This window comes from Alternaria postmessia, assembly GCF_024291825.1.
Source record: "Alternaria postmessia strain BMP 2775 chromosome Unknown scaffold_101, whole genome shotgun sequence".
Lineage (NCBI taxonomy): Eukaryota > Fungi > Ascomycota > Dothideomycetes > Pleosporales > Pleosporaceae > Alternaria > Alternaria postmessia.
In genome coordinates this window covers 21,861-47,045 of record NW_026260174.1, presented here as the reverse complement: position 1 = coordinate 47,045, position 25,185 = coordinate 21,861, and the positions used below count along the sequence as shown (strand labels likewise).

General features: G+C 50.5%; 10 protein-coding genes across 10 annotated transcripts; 4 read left to right on the top strand and 6 right to left on the bottom strand.

The window, feature by feature from the left end:
• Positions 1-701: 701 nt before the first annotated feature.
• On the top strand, positions 702-1,802 carry J4E82_009814 (uncharacterized protein; the record flags this gene model as incomplete). Its single annotated transcript, XM_051736035.1, has 3 exons — positions 702-934; positions 989-1,603; positions 1,655-1,802. 3 exons carry the CDS (start codon positions 702-704, stop codon positions 1,800-1,802), a joined length of 996 nt encoding a protein of 331 aa, XP_051584209.1.
• Positions 1,803-3,061: 1,259 nt separating this feature from the next.
• Positions 3,062-4,668, top strand: J4E82_009813 (uncharacterized protein; the record flags this gene model as incomplete). Its single annotated transcript, XM_051736034.1, has 4 exons — positions 3,062-3,379; positions 3,440-3,692; positions 3,761-4,269; positions 4,327-4,668. 4 exons carry the CDS (start codon positions 3,062-3,064, stop codon positions 4,666-4,668), a joined length of 1,422 nt encoding a protein of 473 aa, XP_051584208.1.
• Positions 4,669-6,152: 1,484 nt separating this feature from the next.
• J4E82_009812 (uncharacterized protein) lies at positions 6,153-7,223 on the bottom strand (the record flags this gene model as incomplete). The annotated part of the gene is made up of 1 exon (XM_051736033.1): positions 6,153-7,223. The coding sequence occupies one exon, from the start codon at positions 7,221-7,223 to the stop codon at positions 6,153-6,155; it is 1,071 nt and encodes a 356-aa protein (XP_051584207.1).
• A 1,282-nt stretch (positions 7,224-8,505) lies between these two features.
• J4E82_009811 (uncharacterized protein) lies at positions 8,506-10,040 on the top strand (the record flags this gene model as incomplete). The annotated part of the gene is made up of 4 exons (XM_051736032.1): positions 8,506-8,512; positions 8,571-8,664; positions 8,722-9,161; positions 9,211-10,040. 4 exons carry the CDS (start codon positions 8,506-8,508, stop codon positions 10,038-10,040), a joined length of 1,371 nt encoding a protein of 456 aa, XP_051584206.1.
• A 255-nt stretch (positions 10,041-10,295) lies between these two features.
• J4E82_009810 (uncharacterized protein) lies at positions 10,296-11,149 on the bottom strand (the record flags this gene model as incomplete). Its single annotated transcript, XM_051736031.1, has 2 exons — positions 10,296-10,732; positions 10,810-11,149. 2 exons carry the CDS (start codon positions 11,147-11,149, stop codon positions 10,296-10,298), a joined length of 777 nt encoding a protein of 258 aa, XP_051584205.1.
• Positions 11,150-11,903: 754 nt separating this feature from the next.
• J4E82_009809 (uncharacterized protein) lies at positions 11,904-13,908 on the bottom strand (the record flags this gene model as incomplete). The annotated part of the gene is made up of 5 exons (XM_051736030.1): positions 11,904-12,565; positions 12,626-12,749; positions 12,801-13,170; positions 13,218-13,398; positions 13,452-13,908. 5 exons carry the CDS (start codon positions 13,906-13,908, stop codon positions 11,904-11,906), a joined length of 1,794 nt encoding a protein of 597 aa, XP_051584204.1.
• A 1,491-nt stretch (positions 13,909-15,399) lies between these two features.
• Positions 15,400-17,525, top strand: J4E82_009808 (uncharacterized protein; the record flags this gene model as incomplete). The annotated part of the gene is made up of 7 exons (XM_051736029.1): positions 15,400-15,492; positions 15,546-15,635; positions 15,683-15,779; positions 15,826-16,271; positions 16,321-16,911; positions 16,964-17,195; positions 17,284-17,525. 7 exons carry the CDS (start codon positions 15,400-15,402, stop codon positions 17,523-17,525), a joined length of 1,791 nt encoding a protein of 596 aa, XP_051584203.1.
• Positions 17,526-18,597: 1,072 nt separating this feature from the next.
• Positions 18,598-19,236, bottom strand: J4E82_009807 (uncharacterized protein; the record flags this gene model as incomplete). Its single annotated transcript, XM_051736028.1, has 2 exons — positions 18,598-18,787; positions 18,878-19,236. 2 exons carry the CDS (start codon positions 19,234-19,236, stop codon positions 18,598-18,600), a joined length of 549 nt encoding a protein of 182 aa, XP_051584202.1.
• Positions 19,237-20,672: 1,436 nt separating this feature from the next.
• Positions 20,673-23,305, bottom strand: J4E82_009806 (uncharacterized protein; the record flags this gene model as incomplete). Its single annotated transcript, XM_051736027.1, has 3 exons — positions 20,673-21,139; positions 21,192-22,226; positions 22,837-23,305. 3 exons carry the CDS (start codon positions 23,303-23,305, stop codon positions 20,673-20,675), a joined length of 1,971 nt encoding a protein of 656 aa, XP_051584201.1.
• A 711-nt stretch (positions 23,306-24,016) lies between these two features.
• Positions 24,017-25,171, bottom strand: J4E82_009805 (uncharacterized protein; the record flags this gene model as incomplete). The annotated part of the gene is made up of 1 exon (XM_051736026.1): positions 24,017-25,171. One exon carries the CDS (start codon positions 25,169-25,171, stop codon positions 24,017-24,019), a length of 1,155 nt encoding a protein of 384 aa, XP_051584200.1.
• Between the last annotated feature and the right edge of the window lie 14 nt (positions 25,172-25,185).

Below are 25,185 nucleotides of genomic sequence, written 5' to 3'. Positions count from 1 at the left end.
CCAGCGACATGAGGGAGACGACTGCTTCAAGCCTCAAGTGGTGAGCCACTTCACTGTTCCGGACGGAAAGTCTGAATACCGCCATTAATCGCCATGCACTATCGCTGTACCCGGGTTGTCTCTAGGGCGGCTCTGCTGTCTCCGCGCACGCGTTGGCACTTGTAGGGTTTCATGACTCCCGTTTCGCGTCGCAGGGCCCCGGACCTGCTACATCACACGCCTGCACCACGAGCCCCATCGCTACATGCCGGACGCGCTCAGCGGTTGCAACACTACTAGCGAGCAGTTCCTGGACGATCAATGGGTCGATTTGCCAAGCTTTGAAGCTTGTAGGGTCACGGATCCAGTATGGAAGCCAGTGCGTCGGCGGGATCCAGTTGTCCGCCACATGCTCAACATCCGTCCTCCGAATTTTACTATGGCGTCTCAGATACCTCCTAGGAGTCGTAGCTGCTTGTATAAGGTCCATTGGCCGCCCACCTTGTTTCCATACTCGTTTTCAGTTGGATCATCGGCGAGCCTCTTCTACCTTCCTACCTAATAATCAACCACATTCCTTACGGTTTACCTTCTCAGTCCCTGGTTGGACTTTAGACAATTTTTAATAATCGAATTCAAAGCGAGTCTTTGCTGGAGGTCCTTCTTTACGAACTTGTCTACTCGAAAAAAAAAAAAAATTCAACAAACCTAATCAACTCAACATGCCTAGCGTATCAACCATCCTCAAGGGCCTAGTTGCCCTGGCGCCTCTTGTGGCTGCCGCTCCCGCAAACTATGCCCGTCAAGAGTCGGCTTCCAAGTCGAGCTCAATGGTCATGTCGTCCGCTACTCCCGCGGCGGCAGCCATTACGGAAACCGCAGGAGAGGCCGCCTCTCCTGCTGCTGCTGCACCGGCGGCAGCAGCAACATTGAGCGATGTTGACATCCTCAACTTGTGAGTAGTTCTAATTCCCTCAACATAGTAATCAGGATCTGACAATGGCAACAGTGCTTTGACCGCCGAGCATCTCGAATCTGAATACTACAAGCAGGGTTTCGCCAAGTTTTCCATGTCAGACTTCATGGCTCTCGGCCTCAGTGAAGGCCAGGTCAAGTCTCTGATGGGTGTTGGACAAACTGAGGCTACTCACGTCACTACTCTGCAGTCCGCCATCGCAGGAGCAGGTGCAAAGCCCGTCGAGCCTTGCCAATACAACTTCGACGCCGCCCTTGCCAGCGCTGACTCCATGGTCAAGACCGCCCGTGTTCTTGAGGCTGTCGGTGTCTCTGCCTACCTTGGTGCCGCTCCCCTTGTCAACTCTTCTGACATCCTCTCGGCTGCCGGTTCCATCGTCACTGTCGAGGCCCGTCACCAGGCATTCATCCGTATCGCATCTGGCGCCGAGCCAGTCCCTGCCGCTTTCGACACTGCTCTCCAGCCCCGCGCTGTCTTCACCCTGGCCGCTCAATTCATCAAGTCTTGCCCCGAAGGATCCAACCTCAACATCCAAGCCTTCCCTGCCATCGCTCTCCAGAACCCCGAAAAGGCTACCGTTGGTCAGAACCTGAAGCTTGCCGACCCCGCTCAGCCAGCCGGTGCCTCTTTCTGCGCTTTCGTCGGACCGTAAGTCATACCATATCCCCCTTATGAGATCTACCTTCTAACATATTACAGTGGCGGCAACCAGTTCACCAAGATTGCTGACGGCAACTGCATGGTTCCCCAGGGCCTCCAGGGTGAAGTCTACATGATGATCACCAAGAGCGAGTCCGTTGCCGACGCCGAGGTCCTTGCCGGTCCCTCCGTTATCCAGCCCTCATAGATGCCTTCACCAGCATGACGATTTCACATTGTCTTCCATTTTAATTTTTCACCAAAGACAAGGGCCGAACGACCAGGGCGAGCGAGCAGAGCGTCACAGGAGCAAAATGCGCGACTGTAGAAAGCGAGTATGTGTATATGGACGATTTACCTTTCCCCACAGTCGTTGAAATACAAGCGTTGATCTCAAGAACGGTTTTTTTTCCTTTCGTGTTTCTTTTTTCCTTTCAGACGGCTTGTTGTGTAGAACGTTGGGAGAGAGATACCCCAAGCATGGTACGAGCGGTACGAGCATGGAGGAGACGGGTGAGCGTGGTTCCGCGAATCAGCTCAGGTAATAATAGCAGGTATAGCATGAACATGAAAATGATTAACGATTTTCGAAGCGTTGACTAAACATTGGCTTTGTGATACAAGTGACATGCAGCTTGCGACGTAGAGTGACTTGACTAGAGTGATTTGTGACTGTGTTGGGGGCTCCAACGAGATGGGTTTCATCTTCGCATTTTTTCGACACTTTAGGTTTGGTGCGAGATCAGTCGGATGGTGGCGCTCCGTGTGTAAAGGGTGCCACACTATGAGTAACTTCGAACACGTATGTTGAACGCAGACTTGCGACGTAACGAAACTTGTTCAGGTCTTCCATCGCTAGCCTTTCGAGAATCACAAGTATGATATCTACAGCGTATACAGCATCTCGCTAGCGGCGGTTTACTGGCGGAAAAGTCACATTGCCGAAGATTTCCCGGTCGCTTCCTTTTGCGAACTGCAAGTTCAGGGTTGCCTTGTGCTGATTGGCTGCGTACATAATATGGAGACCCTTCGCTTCCCCGCCTTGAGCATGCTTCTTCTGGTGCTAACAGAACGTCGGTGTAGGCTAGGAAATGTCTGGATGCAGTGTTCTCGCAGTGCTCCGCTCCTTTGAGTAAACCTTGCGAGGCAATGAGCCTAAGCTCGAGCACTGGAGAATTCAAGGGACCTGTAGGGGTGGTTTTTATTGCGCATCACGCGGCTGTTGGCTGAAGGGTTGTTGAGCGTGCAGGAGTAAAACGTCATAGCCTCTGTGTGAACGGTTCACCTTCGTATTACGCCAATCGCGTCAAAACTTTCATACTGTCCACTAGCGTTGGACTTACTTATCATAGACCTCTCCTCCCTCCCAGCTCGGTCTTCAGGCTTCCTTCGTCAACCACTCGCACCTCAAAAGTCCTAAGCGGCAACCAGGCTGTCAACCCTTCCCACCGTCCCAAGAACCCAACAATGGCGTTCCAAAACGGCACCTCATCGACCTGTCTCGAGCAGCCCATTGAACTTCAAGACGTCTCAAATTACATCTCTAAACCTCAAAATGCCCAAATCGCCACTTCGAGTAACACGGGCGGCTTGCGACTTTCAGATACCAAAGGCGCCCAAGAAAGTGACCCGATAGAAAATTTACCGTCCCCAACGACCCAATCAGCAGCCAAGTTGGAGCAATGGAACCACCCTCGATCGAATTTCTTCAAGACCTCGGCGGCGTTCTGGAGTTTCGTCGTTATGGGGAGCAATGATGCAGCGTATGGAGCTTTGATACCTTATGTAAGTTTGTCGTACTTTTGAGAGGAGGGCGTGGAGAGTGCATGCTGACAACGACTCAAGTTGCAAGAATACTATAGCCTCACTTTCGTCGTCATATCGCTAGTGTTTTTATCTCCACTTGTCGGCTACACGGCTTCCGCATTGTTGAACAACACCATTCATCTCAAGTTTGGCCAGAGAGGTGTTGCGGTCATAGCACCGACGTGTCATCTAATCGCGTATGTGGTTATTGCGGTGCATCCTCCATACCCGGTGCTCGTCGTCATTTTCATGCTGGCTGGCTTTGGTAATGGTCTTGCTGATGCTGCATGGAGTGAGTATCTGTCTCATTTCCTGTCTCCACAGGTTGTAAGAGGAAAATGGCTGACCGACTTTAAATAGATGCCTGGATGGGTAACATGGCGAACCCGAACGAAGTGCTGGGTTTCCTACACGCCTTTTACGGTGTAGGTGCAGTGCTTTCTCCCTTGATAGCAACAACCATGATCACAAAAGGGAGCAGACTGCCCTGGTACACATTCTACTATGTCATGATTGCCATGGCAGTCATCGAATTAGCGACCTCGACAGCAGCTTTCTGGCACGAGACCGGTGACAAATTCCGTGCAGCCAACCCAAGAACCAGTGGTACGAAAGACAATCGGATGAAGGAGGCACTCCTCCGTCTCCCGCATGCACGCGTCACATGGCTCTGTGCACTCTTCTTACTCGGATACGTGGGTATTGAAGTTGCGCTTGGTGGCTGGATAGTCAAATTCATGCTCGAAGTGCGTGATGGTGAGGACTTTGCGAGTGGAATGGTAGCGACTGGGTTCTGGATGGGGATTACTGTAGGAAGGGTTGTGCTGGGCTTTGTGACGCCAAGGATAGGGGAAAAGTTGGCTATTACCGTAAGTTCCTTCTTCACACCTATGTTGTTTCTTCCTCATATTAATCCAAAGCACCAGATCTACCTACCCATCACAATGGCTCTCGAACTTATCTTCTGGCTCGTCCCTCAATTCTACGTCTCGGCCGTTGCAGTAAGCTTCCAAGGGTTCTTCCTTGGTCCATTGTTCCCCGCTGTCGTTGTCGCCGCTACGAAGCTTCTACCACGCCATCTACATGTGGGTGCGATTGGTTTTGCGGCAGCTTTTGGTGGGAGTGGAGCTGCCATCTTCCCCTTTGCGGTTGGAGCTATCGCGCAGGCACATGGTGTACAGGTTCTGCAGCCGATTATTCTGGCGCTATTGGGCGTAATTTTGGTGTTGTGGCTCGGGTTGCCAAGGATACATAAGAAGGAGGAGTAAGATGTTGGAAGAACGTCAGATTGACGTCGAAGATATCGAGCAAGAGATAGATACTGTAGATGGGAGGAAATCGTATGTATGCTACGTGAATGCGTTGACTCTAGATACACATGATTTCATACTTCAGTATGTACGCCATCGTGAGGCAAAAACTTATATGCCCAAAAGCCCTGTTTCGCAGATCACATCTGCTATGAACAAACCATTACCATCCCCAACCCTTCCATTCCCCTGCATCTGATCATGACTACCACTCCGCACTCTTCCTAGCCATTATCTTGTCATCTCCGCTCATCCTCTTATCGACCATCGCACCGACTTTCGTTCCATCTAACAGATTGATATCGTTAGTACATGACCTTTCAGACTCTGTTCACCATGATACACCAAGACTCACAAGCCAAACTATCCGCTCTATGCATGACCCTCTCCCATAAATCTTCTACTGCATCAATCAAGGTATCGGTTCTGCTGCTCTGCTCTACAAGCGTCCAATCACTGTCCCATAGATTTGGCCTGATAGCAAAAAGTTTCGCTATGTACAAAGAAGTTGCAGCCACTGAGGCAATGGCCGATGTATTCTCCGTACTCAATCTTTTCGCAGTGAAGACGACTTTGTAAGACGAGCTCTTGTCGGAATTCGTAGTGGCGATGAAAGGCGCAACTTCTGTCCATCGATGCCATGTTAGCCATCCGCTCATCTGCTTCCCATTGACACCATCCTATATTCTTCATCTGATCTGAACTCCGATATATAGATGATACCACATACCAACGATCCAGTTTTTCAATACTTCTACAAACTGCAGCTGTCCCAATTTGTCCAGTCCAGTTGCTGTTGAGCTGTTGAAGGTATGGCTGTGTTTTGTCATAATATTGACCGTCGGTAGTGGAGCCTGTGTCTTAGGGAACAGGCGCATGGAAGGTTTCTTGATGGCATATCTCGGTTGGGTTGACGGCTTGTCACGAGCATTATCTCTGGCGGATGTAGAGGTTTCAGATAATGAGGAGGACATGGAAGTAGTCTTGACGATCAGGCCATTGATTCGGGCTTTGAGCTCTGCGAATGGTGCGACGAACATTCTGGGGTCGGTTCCAGCGAATTGGGAGACTTTATGTTGTTGAGGAGAGCTACAGGTGACGGTGTGAACTTTAAGAGTAGTGGCGTGGCGAACGTCGCAGATATGGTAGGCGCCGTGGATATCGAGAGTATTCGAGGAATTATGTGCTGGCTGCAAACGCTCCTGCTACTGGTACAGCGATAGGTATGAAGCACAGCTTCCAAGTTGGTGACAGTGATATGTATCTATGGTAATAGCAGTATATTGGAAGAAGATGTTCTACATTCTCAAAGGAAACTACATACTGTGTGTCAGGAATCAATGGTCGTGCCCTCCTCCACGAACCTATCGTCTGCTCAAACATCATACATGTAGACATTCAAAACAGCTTCCTTGCTCCCTTAATCCACCCATTGATTCTTTTTAATATGAAGCCACTTCTGCCTTATCCTTCTCTCCTTCAACCGTGCCCTCCCTCTCCTCAAAGGTCTTGGAAAGACTCTTGGCCTTTTCTTGCGCAATCTGCATTCCCGCGCCTGCCGCTGCTTTGAGTCCTTCTGCCATAGCAATCGCAACCTGCTTCATCATTAACATGGTGTCGCCAGCAGCAAATACGCCCGTGACGCTTGTCTCATTGAACATTGCGTTTGCAATCTTGATATGTCCACCCATCGCTGGTTCCACAGTGTCGACACCAAGTTGCTCGATGAGGTGTTGCGCACGATTGACTGTAGCAGGTTTGTGAACGATAAAACCGAGGGTGACTGGTTCGCCGGTTTCGAAGTGAATTGTTACGCCATCTGTGTGGCTCGGGCCGTTGTTTACCAGGCGCACGATTTTCCGCTCGTCGAGCGTTGCGCCGAAGGCCTTTGCGAGTTTCATAGCCTCTTGTACTGGTTCTTCCTGCTTGATGGGCCCGTTGCTGAATATGGTGATGGAAGTGGGTTCGAGTGGGATGGCCATTTGTACAAAGTGAGTGTACATTGGGCTGTCGAAACCTAGGATGCCGACTGCACTTCCGCGTTGCTCGTAGCCATCGCAAGCTAAGCATTGGTATACATGCGCTGGCCAGTTTTCCTTATAGCCTTGGATTTCGGGGAAAACATCTCTTGAACCGGTAGCTAGGATGATCTTCTTTCCCTCATACGAGTGACCGTCGCTATCTGTGACTTCGAAGCCATCATACAAGCCCTTCTCATCAGGTACAGACACCTGTTTCTTTTTCGCATGGGTGATTGTCGCAGCTTGAAACCAAATGGTATCGTAACGGGATTCGACTTGTTCGCGAGCGATGCGACCGAACTCTCGGGGGTTGAAGTGATCGCGAGACGCTACCGTATGCATGTGTGTAACGCCTTCATTACGGTACTGCTGGTTGTCGAAAACAATAGCTGTACTACGTGTTCTTGCACAGGTGAGCGCGGCGTTCAGCCCTGCTGGGCCTGAGCCGATAATGAGTATGTCGAAGATCTGGGGTCGAACTCGGAGCACCATCTTGTTATGTCTACCTTATATAGCGTCTTTGATGTATCTTTCGAGAAGCGGGTAGGTCTTGCGCGAGACAAGGTGATCTGAGAGTTCGAGAGTGTGTGGAAATTTATGTTTCGTTCGTCGCTTGTCCAGCCGGCCTAATATAGGTACTATAAGCACCAGATTTATGCGGCGAGAAAATCCCCAAGAAAATCTCCGGTGCAAGTACGGTCTTGACTATGTCCACCATAAAGATGCAGCCTTATTTGGTGCTTCAAGTAGAACAAATCGCATCGCGCATGCTGTCCATCAGTACCTAAAGTCTCCGGCTCCGTACTGTCAGCGCAGTGTTGGAATGTCTCCGAGAAAGTTTCCACACTCGACCTTGGATACTCGGGGAAGTCTCCAATATTCTACAGTGTGCATTTGGTGCTCGGTAAAAATCACTTTAAATGCGCTGTATCTGAGAGAAATACTGTGTAGTGGCACAAGCGGTAATGCTCAAGCAATCCTCAGGACTTTTGCGAGGTCGCGCTCATAGTGCTGTCTGTTGTAACGAACAGCGCTTTCCAGGACATCAGTAACATGAAGAGGATTTTCTATAACGGAAAGTTAGGATACAGTCAGGTTATATGAGTTTCTAGCATGATAGTGAAAGAATAAGGACACCAAATCACCCTAAATGTATCTGCCGCTGAACCTCGCTAGCATGAATCCCGCACCTATTCGCACTTTTGAACATCTGTTCTGGTAGCTCAACCGCACCTGGTTTGACAAACTTCAGATCCAAGCTAAAGTAGGTTGTGATTTACTACAATAGAGGACTCAGTAAGGTCTCAGCAGAGTGCTCAGCAAACCTGGGTATCCGGCAGAGCTATCTATTGAATCGTGCAGCTATAAGCCCTGTCACTTTAGAGTTCTTATGTTGTCAGAGTAGCTCATCTTATGCGCGGTCACTCTATGTAGTCACACCAGCAGAACGAGCGACGGCATAGTCAATAACACACTTTTCGGTATTAGAGATCGACTTGCTACGAGAACAAGCGCTGCAGAATACGTGTGTACTGTGCCTATTCGAGCTTAAACGCGCTCTAAATGATCTGAGAGTGGAAGAAAAAGCGTTTCGTTACACCGGCACGCTTAGACGGATTCTATTGATGTTAGCCAGGCACCAGTCTTGGTATTGAGCTCCACTACTTATACTAAACTCGTAAGTACTGAGTAGGGTCTGACTTTTGACCTCGTATCAACTGGGAAATATTTTCGTATATTCGGCCCGTGTGATGCTGCTGCCTCCCTTAGCTCGATGCTTCGTAACTTATATGCTTGGTGAATGCCCCTGACTTGAACATGGTCTTTCTAAACACCTAGGTAATATAACTTCAAAATCGCTTCTTCTCGAGGTCCTCCAAAATATCTGCAATCCAGCCAGATCGCCGCTATCATTGGACTTTACACAAGCAATGTAAGCAGCGACCATCAACAATTATTGCGATATCAACAATGCTGACTCTGGACCTAGGGACACCCTATCTGCAGAGAAGACTGAGTTCACAGGCGCATACACGGTAGCCCGGGCTGGGCTTCTCAAGGCGAAGCTACAGGCACTGAGTAACGTGTTGACTCGAACTCCGTTTCATCGTCACAAACAGCTACAGTTCGATGTCATCCTCCAGGGAACATCGTCTTGCACGCATATCCAAGGCTCGGAGGAAGTCTACTTCTGTACCAAGGGACTGAAACGACCGGACGAAATTCCTGACCTTTATGTCAGGGCTTACACTGAAGTATTAGGTTCACGACACTTCACCAATGTTCGCCTCGTCAGATCTTCAGATAGCTCTAAAAGAACCGCTGCAAGATTCGGTCCAACTTTCTCCGACGTAAGGACTTTACTATTGGCGTTGGACGCCATTTGCGACACTTCACTTGAAGAGATCTTCTCGAGCGCAGAGCAGACACGTAGGTACCACGTTATTCAGAGTCGTGAATGAGTCTAACTATGCTCAAGTCAAACCTCTCCCGTTTCTCCGGCTTCCCTATGAGCTTCGTCTCCAAGTATACGATTGTCTCATACCGCATCTTGCCTACATCCCTATGTTCTCTCGAAAATATACAAGAACGGATAGGTCGTTACCAGAGAATTTGGCGATAATGCGTACGAATAAACAGTTACATGACGAGGTCGACAAGCATTGCTTCGATCGGCACGTACTCCTACTCAAAGCCAGCAGGGTTACAGGGCTAGCATCGACCCAAAATCACTTCGCATGCGATACCTCAAAAGATTACGCAGACCGATACACGAGCATCGGAAGATCGAAGATCAGACATCGAATAACCCAGCTCGAAATTCAGATTTTGCCAACTGAAGAGTCTCTTAAGGACTCAATTCGCGGGTCCTGGTCAATGGCAGACAAAGTTTCCCTACGACAGATCTGCTCTGTCCTGCCGAATCTCGAGTCTATCCTCTTCTCGTATCCCAAACCGGATCCAAGAAGCATAGCTCTAATCGATGAGCTGTGGAAATCAGTCAAACCACACATGAAGGGTTCCCCATGTAATCGCAACCGGAAGGTCACGCTTGAGTGGATTTCCAATCAGCTTTGGCTAACTGCAGGAGTGCCACCTCGCATTCTGTGGGATTTGACCTATTTTCGCGAGTCGGTGGAGAATGTGAAGAAGTTGAGGAGAGACATATTTTCCGAACGAATGATGAAAGAATTGATCAAGCAGGATGGGGGTCTTGAACAAGCACGAAGCGTAGCTTCCACAAAGGAAGACTCGCAAAGATGGACTGAGGTCAGAGCGGCGGTCCTCGAGGCCTTGAAGAGAGAATGAGACTCTCCCTTAATAGGCAAGCGACTTCGCTTAGAGAATGAAAGCTGTGTATCTAGTCCGTTAGAATTTAGCATGGCTGCCCCAGATTGTCACTGTTAGCTTGCGGACTGCAAGCTCCTCTGAAACAGAAAGATTGAACGCTGAACGTACTATACAAGAAAGACGCGAACCCTTCGCATCTTGACGAATGTTTATCTCTCACCCCCACATTCCCTCTTGTGAAATTTCGAACGCCTGAATATCCATTGTGGAATTTCACAGTCCCAGTCTATGCGTCTCTCCATATCCAAGTGACATTACGCCGTGTTCGAATGGTATCGCCTCGTCTACTGACTGCATCGGTGAGCCCCATGTAACAACGCCCCTCCCATCGACTGCATATGCCCCGCCAATCTGCCATCGACATGCTCCTTCTCCGACCTGTTGTCCCCAGACACCCTCATTCTTCCGGAGCATGACCTGATTGTACCCGTTTCTAGGATGCAGCACATGGCCCCAAGTAGCTATGCCTAGACCCCATAGCGCGTATAGTTCCCGGTCTTGATCCACTACTACATCTACGTTCCAGGCTCCACCGAGTTTCTTGAGCCACTCTGTGGTTGCAGCGGGTGTGCAGTGGGAGATTGCGACGAAGTGGATCGAAGTATGGCGGTTCGCGAGGGTTCGGAGCGAGAGGAAGAGTTTCTCGGAGACTTTTGCAGGAATTAGATGCTTTCCGCCATTGCCGCCATTGCATCCGACTAGAACGTCTGAGGAAATGAATACTCACAAGGACACCCGCAGAACCTTAGGAACAGCAGTATAGTCGGCCGTCCGTCGGCCGTTGGAAATTGCAGCTTCGTGTGTGTTTGTGCTCGATCTCCAATGTTCGGTGGCTTGCGCACTGGGGTCTGGGGCGGTGGAGGCGTTGTCCAAGATTGTAGGGCTTTTGGTACACCCCATTGTACGTTTGCGAAGGGGTTGGCGAAGCCTGTGTCTCCTCCATCGGCGCCGTTGGTGCTCCCCTTCTTGGTGTTCCCACTACCAAACAAGTCGTCGGTCTTTGGGAGCTTGACATTGCCTAATCCGGCCTTCCGGAGGGCTATCTTGGTCCCTAGCGAACTGAACATAATTCCTGATATTATTGTTCGGCGGCCGTAGCTCGGATGCCGATCGCCCTGAAGCCGTTCTAGGTGTGCCGATGATTGTGTAGGATTCCCAGGTTGTGTAGGATCGTGGCCGTGTCGTGTGGGAATTATGCCAGATTATGCAGATGTGGTACGAGCTGGAGGGACGGATTAATTAGTTCAGGAGAGAGGCATGCCAAAAGCGCCGTCGAGTGTAGAAGATGTGCGGAAAAGCTTTCGGTCGTGCCGACATAGTGCTGATCTTGTAGCCACGACGCGTTGCGGACCATGCATCTGAAACGGAGGCTGTGGCACGGACTCCTAATCTGACGTCCGGGGAGGTGGGTCGAAATAGTCCGACGACCGTAGTTCAAGCCATAGTGCTACAGTTGGCAGATTGCAGCTTGCGCAACTCTGTGGCATCATGACGAGCATGATGGGTCCTGCCATCCTTTGACAAGGAACGGCCTTATTCGCGGTGTCACGTGACAAGAACGCTAAGCAGTGCGGGGTTAGCATTTGGGCGAGCGAAACATCCATGATGGTCAAGTCCCACTATCCATTTGCGCGGCGTACCAAATGCATCGCTATCTAATTACAAGTCTAAACGAGGTATCATCGTAGGCGGTAGTGACAGCAATACGCGTCGGGTATCCTATCGTACAGACGCTCCATGTCGACGCCAACGCCAATCCCATCTTGTCGAGTCTTCATTATCAACACATTGCACCAACCATTGTGCCACAAGTTCTAGCTCTTACCGCTTGTATGCAAAGATTGTCCTGCACTCAAGCAAGGTCTGGCGCTTTACGCACTCTTGCACAATCTCTTCGTCTTCCCACCACCACTTCGGTTCGTCTTGAGCGTCGTCCACAAAGCTGCCCCAGATGTCTTTCCAGAAGGCTCGGCCGATAATCATTGAAAGCTCGTCGTTTACATTGGCCGCATCGGGGTCGATAGCACATGGTAGCGTCATGCTCTGATCGTCTTCTTGAACAAGCATCTCGAATCCGGCAGCTGTCAGCCAGCTTGGAACTAGCGAACATGGCTTCGAGCATCTGAAGTCCCGTTCCAAGTTGACAGAGAGCCTATCCTCAATCCACATCCGCATCAGCGGGCCGGTGGTCTTGCGTACTGGGGCAGCATCCATGATCCTGATCTCTAGGAAGCCACCAGGAGCGAGCAGCTTGTGACATTCGCTGAACAGTTCTGGTAGCGTGGCGGATGGGACCAGCGACGGCAACGTCGATGCTCTTATATGCGAGAAGTAGTCTTCTGGGTAAGGCAGTGGAACGGCACCGAGCTTGCGCACCGTCAAGTACGATACATTGCCCGGCAACTGAACAGGTCGTGGGGGCTTGGTGGTAAGGAAGTGTACTGTTTGAGACGGATGCATAGCCGACAGTTGGTATACCTCAGCTGGCGTCGACCGTTAGAGCTTGCACGGCAGCGTGACACAAGGGCACAACATTCACTTACAGAGATTGCCATATAGTTCAAGGATTCTCCCGGTGTTACATTCGGGCTGCGGCAGGGTCTGTTCCCGACCCAAGTTCAGCATTTGGAAACCCGTCAACAGCCACAGCTGTTTTTCGAGGACCAACTGTTCAACCATTAGCAGGACTCGGTACAAATCTACAGGATTACTACATACCTCTTCATCAACATCTCCGCCTGCAGTCCATTGCCAGTCTTCCTTAAGTCGATCCAAGATAACCTTTGGACCAGCGCCTTCCATCCTGCGGATGAAGCGTTGGAATCGACTGAGCTCTGATGTAGTACCTTGAGAGACTGTGACCTTTTTAGGAGCCAGACGCGACTGTATTTGCATCTCCGAAGGTACACCTCTTGGAGTGAGACACTGCCATTGCGAGAGAGGCTTGCAGGAGACCTCCGAATTTGCGCCGCTATTCACTTTGACCATGTGCCTCACGTCCTCATGTGATTGCTCCTCCTGGAAGCTATCACGCAGTTCTAATGCTTCCAGTTTGACGGTCGCTTCAGTCTCCATGGGCTGGGGCCATCTACGAACAGTAAGCATAAACCCAGAAGTTGTAAGAAGACGACTCACCCGCTGTCAACTCTCTTTGCTTCTGGCATTGAGATGGGTATAGCATGTTCATTTTCAGGGCTCGCTGTACTGGCACGAGTTCGGCTCGTTACAAAAGACTTAGGACTGACGCGGCTTCCTTGCGTCGCATCATCGCTGCTGTCGACCATAGTAGGAGTTTTCACCTCGCGCTGTCGGTCATCTGTCACATGTCATAAGCACATATTCACATCATGCTCACGTTAGACCACTTACGCGAGATGCGCGACCTGGTGGAGCCCGTATTTCGAGATGACATATCACCTTCCAGCTCTGGTACTTCATGTTGACGTGGATGCATAGGATCTCCGGATGGAAGTGTTGCAGAAAGAGAACTTGTGTACGTCCAGCCAGGTTGCAGCTCGGGATCCTTGAGGTTGTGCGTGCGGGTCAAGTCAACTTCAGTTGTCACAGTAATTGCCGTTCTCTGTGAGTCCGTAGTCCGTCCAGTTGATGGCCGTAGTATCTTTGGTTTCATACTCTTCGCCTTCTTCAGGCCCGAAGACCACCATAACTCACGATCGGTAGAGCCCGAGTTTGTCGAACTAATTGATGTTCGTGAAGTCGAAGTGTTGATGGAGTTTGACCTAATGGATCGCTCCTTGGTCTTTCGTTCCCTCCGCGCACCCACGGATTCCGCCTCTTTGTCCAGTGGTAAGTCGGTCGCGAACATGTTCGATTACAGTGGCGAGTCTAGCGGGGTGCAGCGGGGCCACTATAAGTCGATGATCCAAGGAGTGGGAACGAATGATCGCCTGAAGGCTATCAAACCCTCAGTACTAGTCGCACCTCTGAACGGAAAAGTAGTCAAGCACCTGGGTGGACCGTGTCGCAACTGTAAAGCGAGTTACGCAACGGTCCCTTGTTTCCGCGGCATCGAAACGCTGTCGCACCACCCGGACCGTGGCGTTATTGACCTTTTCAGACTACTATCAGGGCTTCCCTGATCCGAACACATGCACTAGCGCTACTCTGTTGTGCTTCGATGCACAGCGCAGATTCACTCAGCGCACCGTGAGCTTTCCGGTTGTCAACCATACTGTTGGAGAGAGATACCGCTACGCGTGGTGTGAGCGTGCAAAGCAACCCCATCTCAATTTGGGTCTTCCCCGAAAAAGCAAACAGTTGGGCTGTACAGCAGTTGCGACTGGCCAGCTTATCGGGCTCTCTTTTCCAGTTCTCGGTCTTTCCGCCCAAGGTTCTGCAGGAAACGCTTGTGGCTGGCTACCATTCGCAATGACGGCTGCTAAGGGAAATAACCGATATGATGCCGCCAACCTTGACTTGCATTCGCTACAAACTGCGAACCCAACTAGAATGGTGATCACAGCTGATCCATTCTGGTCGGAACTGTAGGGTCAAACGGGAACACCGGTACCATGGACAGAACAAGCAGCAAGGCCGCTGAACCGACATGGCGGCATAAGTTGTAAACCAGATGAGTATAGTTGTTGTCAATCTTGCCAGAAGGAATCCACAAGGGTGAGCAGAAGGTTCTACTAAGGCTTTTAGTCGCCCCGTCATTTTGCTGCAGATGCGGGAGGGGCACCAAAGACAACATTCCGACCAGTCATGGTTCAGTCTGATCTACATCGGATGTACCTGACTAGCGCAAGCTAGACTCGTCAGCCCCTGACTCGCTTCTGTCAAGCCACTATAGCACGAGGCTAGACCACCCACCCTCGAGTACGCTGCAAGATTCTCCGCTTCAGCTGCACGACAACGCTCCTGCCGCCATACCATTGACTTGTGCTACGCATGATGCGGCGGTCCCAAGTGGTCATGCCGTCACTCCGTCCAAAACCTTCTTAGGGCGTGCTTTTTACCCTGCTGCGCGCTATGCATAGCCTTGACTTCCCCGCCCATCCCTTTCGCTACATGCCACTCCGCCTTGCGCGTGTCTTTTGTTTAGTACAGTTCGCCCTACCCTTCATATTTCCTATAGCATTCCTGCAGGAACTTTGCTTATGGCGCCAATATAACCGATCGCATTTGCGATTGATCCATGCCATATACCTTTTCGTTCCGAATCGTTCATGTTTGCTTCTACCGGACGTGCGTGACACAAATATAGTCGACGCAGGGCTATCTGTCGCAGATCCCTCCCTCTTTATCTACCGAGCATTGAAACCTTCGACTGGTGGCCATCTTTACGTCTGTAATCATGGAGTCCATCCGTTCCTCAATCGAGTCACTCAATGTGTACATCGGCCGGTCAACTTTCGGAAGGATATTTCGTCTCGGCGGCTGTGGGCATGTATGTTTAACGAGGGTATTGGTGATATTGGATATGGCTGACTGTCTTCGCAGAAAGATGAGATCCTACATACGAAGTTCACTACCGAAGTGCGGGCAGGACTTACGTCCTTCTTCACAATGGCATACATCATAGCAGTCAATGTAAAGCTTCTAAAGTCGTGTATTGTTCGACATATTAATGAATCTAGGCCACTATTCTTGCCGACACTGGAGGCAACTGCGTATGCAACGATGCAACAGACCCTATATGTTTGACGAACACCGAGTACCTCATCTGCAAGCAGGGTAAGGACCTTCTAAATGCTCAGTAAATTATCTGACCCAAGCTCAGATTTGAACCGCAACCTCATCACCGCAACCGCGGCCGTAGCCGGCTTCAGCTCGTTTCTCTTTGGGTTCTTCACCAACATGCCCGTTTGTCTCGCACCAGGCATGGGTCTCAACGCGTACTTCGCCTACCAGATTGTCGGCTTCCATGGCACCGGTCTCATCTCCTATAATCTGGCACTCACTGCGGTTTTTGCTGAAGGCTTCATCTTCATATTCCTATCTTTAATCGGCATGCGACAATGGCTCGTCAAGATCATACCAGTGTCACTTAAGATTGCTGCAGCGTGTGGTATAGGGCTGTTTCTCGCCGAGGTTGGACTGAGCGCCAATGCAGGTATTGGTGCAATTGCGGGCTCAAAGAGTACTCCACTTGACATAGCGGGATGTCCAGATCAGTACAAGGATGAGTTTGGCTCATGTACAAGCCACAAGATGACCTCTCCTACTGTATGTCCTATATTACTTCCTCACAAGACGTTGCTAATACCTCTCGCAGATGTGGCTAGGTATCATGGGTGGGGGCATCTTGACAGCTTACTTGATGACATATAAGGTCAAGAGTGCCATGATCCTGGCCATCCTACTCGTGTCAATCATCTCATGGCCACGAGGTACATCAGTCACATTCTTTCCTTACAACGAGGTTGGTGACAACCGCTTCGAATTCTTCAAGAAGGTGGTCGACTTTCATCCCATCAATCGCACTTTGAACGCTCTGGACTGGGACGTCAACCGGGCACCTGGCCACTTCGCCCTCGCCCTATTCACTTTCCTCTATGTCGACATCATCGACTGCACGGCTACACTTTATTCCATGGCACGTTTCTCCGGCGTGGTGGACGCGGAGACTGGAGATTTTCCACGATCAACGATTGCTTATTGCACGGACGCTTTTTGCATCTCCATGGGTGCACTCCTTGGTTGTTCACCTGTGACGGCTTTCATCGAGAGCGGTGCTGGGATTGCAGAAGGTGGCAAAACTGGATTAACAGCCATGACCTGTGGTGTTTGTTTTCTCATATCCATGTTCTTCGCTCCTATCTTTGCTTCGATACCGCCATGGGCTACTGGAAGCACATTGATCCTGGTAAGCCTTTCTTTATCAAATCTTCAAGACATCATCATTAACAAAAACATAGGTTGGCTGCCTCATGATGCGACAAATCTCCTCGATCAATTGGCGGTACATCGGCGATGCGATTCCAGCCTTCGTAACCGTGATGTTCATTCCCTTCGGATACAGCGCGGCCTACGGTCTTATTGCGGGTTTGATGGTCTACACTGCACTTAATGGCATGATTTACTTGACCAAGATTATCTCCGGCGGCTACATCGTTCCCGAAGACGAAGATCACCGCGAATACTGGACTAGTAAGTTTCACCACATTTCCCTGCTTCGTCGGCGCACTTTCCTACTACACACCCATCAACGATACCAGTCACTAACAAACAAACCCAGTCAAACCCGCTGGCAGACTCCCCTGGTTCATCACCGCATCCCAAAGCCTCGCAGATCGCGTGCGGGGGACTCACACGCCCAATTCCCGTGACGCGATTTCCATTCGAAGCACGGAGTCGGAGTGGAAATACCACGATCGGATTGGCTCAAATGGATCCGATCGCGAGCTTGATTCGGTCGTTATACAAGCCTTGCCCACAGATCCTCGCCGGGAGAAGGTTTTCAAGTCGATGGGGAGATAATGGCGCCTGTGATTGGCAGGGGAGAGTTTCTGTGAATTAGAGTTTCGCGCTTATGAAATGAATTATCACGAGTCATTTGAAATTACGTGTCACCTGATTTTGCCTGCCGTTATTTTGATATCCTAATTCTTGATCTCCATAGCTACTGACAAAATTTTATCGAGCACTGTCTCCTGTCGGGTACGTTTTCCGTGTCTAAGGTGGCATCAACTTTGGTTCACAAACTTTGGGTCGGGTCAACGCTTTCGCTCAACATCAGGATTGGGACCGCGGCATTGATATCCGTTAACTAGTCCAACCTTCCTCCAACCCTCCTTCAACTTCTCTAAGGCGAGAAGAAGTAACAGTGCATCACTTTTCCAAGCCACAAATATCCAGCAGTGCACTAAATAGTCTTCCGAGATCTGCTCCTCGTTTCCTTGTTTTTGCCTTCTAGCTTTGCGTGCCTAAGGTGCGCCAATAGGAGTGATCTACGAACTCTATGGTTGGCGCTCAGTCTTCCGAGCCGCGTATTCGCAAGCTGCACGGCTGGGGTGCCGATCGCTACCGATTCAGAAGGGTCTTGCAGCGGCACTTAACTCATAAGAAGTGGCACTACCGGTGTCTGCCATCAATCCGCAACCGACGTGCATCTTGCAATCATGTCATCATCGAGTATCGACGCTTCTTCTATCGATATGCAAAAAGCAACCTATAGCTAAAGATCAGTTCACCATCACGCCTGTATATCTAAGTAAAACAAATTGCTGCCTCCTTTCGAGAATAGTGTATATGATACGTGCGGGGCTCGTGTTTACATTGATAACGGTCTATTCTTCCAGCTTTGGTACGGGTCTCCGGCATGTGTATCAAGCTTAACGACGAGATGAATTTCTTTTTGTAAGGCTGAGAAGGATAGCGCATGACAGCTCGGCAAGTACATAAGCCTGTTTCGTGTCAAACATCGTCGTCTTCCCAATGCGGTATGCTCCACACACACTCATCAAACCTCAAACTAACCCCAGAGAACGTGTACCCACCATCGCTTCTGCAACACCAGTTCGCCCCGCACTTTCTTTTTCCTTATCTCAACTCAACACAATGCGCCGCCGTCGACCTGCCACACTGATCCAGTCACGAAGCTTGCGTCGCTGCTAAGCAGGAATTGAATCACTTTCGCGACTTGTTCAGGGCTGGGGACGCGGCCGAGGACGGCGTTGTTGGGGGGTGTGAAGCCGTTCTCAATATCGAAGGCGTCCAGGTGTGGTGTGTCACCAAAGCTTCTAAAATAGTGTCAACGACCGGCTCTGCTCCGACAGTACAAGTGGTGGGAAGAGAACCAGTGCCTGAGATAGGCTGAAGGCATCACTTACGGTGCGATAGCATTGATCCGAATGCCAGTCTTGGACTGCTCCCTTGCAGCAGCCTTCGTAAGTCCAATGACGGCATGTTTTGACGCGCAATAGATTGAGCTGCCTTCTTTGCCGACCAGTCCTGCTGTCGATGCTGCATTTACAATCGATCCACCTTGTCCGCCTTTACTTGTGGGATGCATGCTGCGAAGCTCGGCGGCCATGCACAAGAACATGCCCTTAACGTTGACTGCGAAGACCTTCTTGTAGTTGTCATGGTCGTGGTCTTTTACAAGGGCCTTGTTGCCCGAGATAGCTGCAAGGTTCACTGCACCTGCGTCGTCGTCAGCCCAAGCACATATCCGGACGTTGACTTCCATAAGCAGATTCGTGCCTTGCAAGACGGCCAGGATGTTCACATACCATCGATAAACTCCAATCCCTAGTTCGAAGGGGCATATCTTAGCCAGCGCTTTACGGCTCTCTCGTTTGTAACATCCAACATTGTGAATTCCGCATTCGGTCCGAGTTCACTCGAAAGCTGCGCCAGTTCTATTAGCTTGGTGTCCCCGAGGGAGACCTTCGCTCCGCTTGCAACCAGCAGTTTAGCTGTCGCACGTCCAACGTCTGATGTTGCCCCGGATATAACAAACAACTTCCCCTTCAGAGTCTGCGGAGGATGAGATTTGCTGTTCGGAGACCCGGATTCCTCCTGCTTCGGTGGTGGCTCAACATTAGAGGCGGAAGGGGTGTTTGGAGAAGTCGGTATCTGAGATGGCGTTGTGCGAGATGTTGATCCTTGTGACCTTGGTGACTGCGACGTTGGTGATAGAGATGTTGATGATTCAGACGTTGATACCTGAACAGTTAGTGATTGAGCGGCCAGTGATTGAGCAGCTGGCGATCGAGATGTAGGTGATCGTGGTGGTTGAGCTGACGATACTTGAGACTGCGAACATGCATGCTCTGATGCCTGAGATGTAGAAGATTGAGATCTCCGTGTTGAATACTCTGGTACTGGATATACGGATGCTGAAGACGCCAGTGATGGAGGCCTCAATGATGGAGCAATTGTATCTGTAATTGTTGACGCTGGAGTGTAAGGCGGTGACATGAATTCTGCATAAATTGGTAACGGATGTGGAGTTGCTTGAGGCTGCAGTACTGTAATATATGACGGTGGAGCCGTTGATGCTGGAGATGTTGATGGTAGAACCGTTGGTAGTGTAGCCGTTGGTGGCGGAACTGGCGATGCTGGAGACGGGCGTCCCGGCTTCCAGTAACGATACAATCTTTTGGACCAGCGACGTGGTGCCATGATGGTTTTCGCTCGTATGTGTTGATAACGGTCGGTAATACGCGACATCTTGTGATATTCTTAGCGATGGATGGGAGGTATGTTCACCGTGGTTGGCGAGTTGTTGGGTAATAAGTTGGATGAAGAACGTAGGTACTGCGCTCCAGTTTTGTTCATGATGAGGTGAGGTACGAGTAGGCAGGCGAAATGCTCGCGTGGAAGGTGCATGCTGGGTGTACCTGTACAGCATTCTATCTCTAGAGGCAACGATCACGCACGCTCTTGACCGCTACGGGCGCGATGAGCTTACAGGTGCATCGTGCTGTCCTGTACGAGAAAGAGAGTTGGAAGCCGTACCCTATCACCAAGAAGTAAGTGCGACAGTTTCGAAGCGCATGATAGCAATCGTTGTAGCTGTACGTGCGTACTGCAAGGTAAGTTGAGGAACTCAATAGCAAATCCGATTTCCTTCCAGTGAATTTGTGTTAGCATCAAATTCTTACACACCACACATTGTCCTTAGACCTCGTATTTCCCCAACACATTCCTCACCTCCGCAAATTCATTCTCAAGGATTTCTTGTCGCTCCTGCCGAACTCGAATCTCACATTCGAAGTTCTTTGGCGTCCTCACAATACCATCCATGAATCCTGTTTCGGGGTCAACATCTACCGGCCTTCCAGGCTTCTCTTTGAATTCAAAAGCCCAGAGCAACTTCGCAATAGCAATGAAGAGACTGCGCTCGGCGAGATGCATACCAGGACAGATACGTCGTCCAGCACCGTAGGTATAGTGGTCCCGCGAAGCGATATCGGGGGACGCTGCGTAGTGAGATGAGGCGTGAATGCGAGTTGCGTATCGATCAGGATCGAAGTCTGACATTGGGGACTCGCAAGTATTGACGTCGGCTGGTGAGTGATTCAGGTCCCAGACGTTTATGAGGACAGTCGCGTTCTTAGGTATGAAGTAGCCGTCGATGGTGTCATCTGTTTCACTTTAGCCATTATCGATATATATCGCGCGTGGACTGAGATTTACCAGCGGTACTGTGATGCGGCATGATGCTCGCTACTGGCCTCCATCGCATCACCTCCTTGATGATTTGAACGACATACGGTAGCTTCGCGACATCGCTCCAAATCGGCGATCTTTTGCTTCCTACCACTTCATCAACATGCCTATGAGCTCGTTCTTGAACACCTGGATACTTGATCATAGCCTGTATGAAAACCCGTATAGCAGATGCCGTCGTATCACTCCCAGCATCAATCAATGAGCCCGCAAGAGTGTCCAGATCTCTTCTCGTCAGATTGATACCCTTCTCTCCCTCATCCAGCAGGAAGTCATACACAGAACCTGCACGTACCCCACGCCTTCTCCTCTCCAGCACCGGCTCTACCATCTTCGTAAAGACGGAATTAACAGCCTGTCCACTCTCATCCCCTTTATTCTTCCAATTCTTCCACCGTCCCCGCCACATCCACTGGGGTACGTATACCAACCAAGGTAATAAGTCTACCGGCGGTATTGCACCAACCTCAAGCAATTCGACGTACTTCTCGAACATGACTGTATACTCTTGAAGTTCGTCTGCATGTCTAGTCCTGGTCCCATAAACCAAACTCTTAATGATGCTATTACTGAATCGCAAAGTATGCATCATAAAACCTCCTGGTTCGTGCCAGAAGTCATGTACCATCTGCCTACTTTCAGCTTCCACAATGCCAACGTGCTCCTTCTCAACTTTCGCTTCGTTGAAACACTGTGCATATAACTTTCTGCAAAGCCGCCATTTATCTCCCGAGGGCATGAACACGACCAAGGGAATATTCGCTGGATCCCTGGCAATATAGTGCTCGGCAAAGAAGAAAGGTGGTCTGCTGTTGTATGTTGCACCCCGCTTGTCAATGAGCTCGCGGACTAGTCGGCGGTCGCTGAGCACGATCGCTGTGGTGTGGAAGAGTTTGAGGCTATAGATGCCGCCATATTGTTTTCCCCAAGTTGTGAATTGGAAGTGTGCGTTCTTTGTCGGTATAGACAGCAGGTTACCGAGGAGAGGAAGGGTCGGTGGGCCTGGAAGGTTTAGCATCGGAACGATACATGGTGTGATCTAGAAGATACCAGGTGGTAGTCCTGCTTCTCGGCGACCTATCTTGAGGAGATAGTATAGGCTGACTACTACGGAGGCAATGACTAAGGCAGCTAGAGTAGCCATGGTCCAAAATAGCTCTTGGGACAGCTTATTGTCACCAATATTTCAGAATGAACGGAATTTGGATCGTGTCATATATGTTCGCAGGCTTGTCTGTCAGGAAAAACAAGCAATATGTTCTGCGCGCGCTCTTTTCATATGTAAGTCAGGCGGGGTAAATTGTGCTACCATTGTATCGGTAGGCAAGAAGTATGCATTAGCTGTTTCCGGATGCGGGACGTTGGTAGAATCCAATTGCAAGGCAAGGTGGTATACCGAGATGCCGATCGGGGGAGTATTGCATAATAGCCAAGGCATGCACATGTCCATCCTGTTCGAGGTACCCTACATTCCCTATCCAAGGCATATGCAGCGAAAACGATCTTCAACGAAACCACAAACCGTATTGTGCAGAGTGAGTGATGGAGCGAATATGGAGGGACATTAAGTATAAAAAGTAAAAAAGTATCGTAGTGTTTTACAACAGCGCACCTGCAAAAGCAGAGATGACGAACATACCCAACATGCCCAGGCCAGCCTTGCTTACACCCATGGGTGCAGCAGCACCAGTGCTACCTGGCGAGCCCGTAGCATCAGGTCCATTACCACCAGACGTCCGGCTCGCGCTTCCACTTCCACTTGGTGTGCCCGTCGCGCTTGCAGTGTTGTTTCCCGAACAAAAGATCTGGCTGGGGTTCACACCGTTGTCCATAAAACAGGCATTGAGATCAGCAACAGTCTGGTCGTAGGCGAGACAGTAATATCCACATGAACCGTTGAACTCCTCGACCGGAGCGTCTTTGCAGCATTGCGAGAGCGTGTCGGATGTGTTGGAGGGGATGCCGGTTGTGCTGCCGACGGCGCAGAAGACATCTTGGGTAGGAAATTGTGTAAAGTCGGCCGTGGTGCACGAGGCGCCTGTTGCGCTGGGGGAGGCGGCAGATGATACAGCGGAAGACATTGTTGCGGGCTGAGGTTTCTGTATTGTGGTTAGGATTGCATCGGATGTCCTGTGTTGAGAGTCTTACATTCGTCCTTGATCAAGACTTGTTTAGTAGCACAGCGACTATGTAATATTTTCTTCTACTGCGAAGTAAGTAAGTAGTCGGAGGTTAGTTGTCTAGCACAATAGCAGGGACGACGCAACGGTCAAGAAATATCCGCAAAGGCAATGCCACGACTTAGCGCAACGTCACCGACAGTTCCAGCAAGATCCATCACGCCAGCGGGCCTGTCGCTCATGGCCCAGCTGTTGATCTGAGGCTGTGACGGTTGCTCGGGGGCGTGGCTCGTAGCTCCACATGGTTGCTCAGGAGACCCGTTTCCAAGGATTATTTTTGGCAACCATGACGGACCTTTCGGCAGCTGCTCGCCGAATCACGACAATGCGGCAGGGCGAAATCTCACCATTGGAACTGGCATACGATACAACGACGATTGGGTATATGAGTAGAGGCTGTGTTGCTACGTGACGTGGTTGGTGTGCTTCGCCAGATTTCTCGATTAGTGACATGGCGCGCGCCGGCTTGATGAGGATAGCGTGGCGCGTGGTAACGGGACGGAGACATGAATGTTTACTCAACTCGGAAGTCTAAGTCAACTTCATGAAAATTTCCCACTTGGGATTCGATTCAAAGTATATACATTAATTGTCCAAAACCGCTGTCTCGGTCTACTCCAGTCCAGCCTTCTCCATTTCGGTGGCGGCGTACATGAACGCACCAGCACCCTTACCATCGTTAACCAGCGTCTCAACACCAGTGTAGTACTCGTAAGACGCATCGCCCTTCAAACTTCCTACAGTAACCGTGCCGGTAAAGCTGAGGGTGCCGTTCTTCTCGTACTGGATGAAGTCATCCAACATCAGATCCCACGCCTTGGACGCTGTCTCCTGGTACGACTTCTCCAACAAACCCAGCCTGACACCCTTCATGTATGCGTAGGTGAACATGGCCGTGGCACTCGACTCGATGTAGTTTCCCTCCTTTCCAGCAAGCTCCGGGTCCATAAGTAGCCACCATCCGCCGCTGATATCTTGAACGTCCTTGATACCAGAGGCCAGAGTGACAAAGTAGTCAACGAGCTTGGAGTAACCAGCGTGTGTCTTGGGGAAGACTTCGAGCACCTCAACGAGCGCAACAAAGTACCATCCCAGAGCACGGTCCCACACATATGGTGAAGCACCAGTCTCAGGGTCAGCCCACACAGTCGACTTGTCTTCGCTGTAGCCATGGTACAAGAGGTTGGTTGTCGTGTTTCGGCAGTGCTCCTCGATCAGATCGAATTGCAACTCGATATCGTTCCACGCAGTCGTGTTGTCGGGCTCGAAGTATGATGTGTAGGTCGCATAGAAGGTATCGGCCATGTAAATACCATCTAGCCACATCTGGTTCGCATAGACAGGGGCCCTGTGCCAGAACCCGCCTGTGGGGGTGCGCGGCCATCGGTCCAGCTGCTCACGGAGACCCTTAGCCGCAACAACGTACTTGTCGTCTTTACGGCCCTCCGAGTTCCAGAAGTAAAGGATGTTGTTGCCAACCCGGATGTCGTCCAGTGTGTAGAAGGTGGAGTTCCAACCCTTGATAGTGCCGTTGGAGGAAACAACCGACGAGACGGCTTCGGAAGCGTACGCAAGCAGAGAAGAGTCGTTTTGCGTTGTGGCGGCTTTCTGGATACCTTCATGGATGACCGAAGCGACATAGTGGTTGTCCATGTGCTGGCTCTTGGACAAAAAGGAAGAGGCCATCCATGTCGAATACGGCCTGGTGGTGTTCTTCGCCGCAAGTGCTGTGCCAGCCAAAGCCAGGGTAAGAGCCGGAAGATGCATGGTTGCGAAACGGT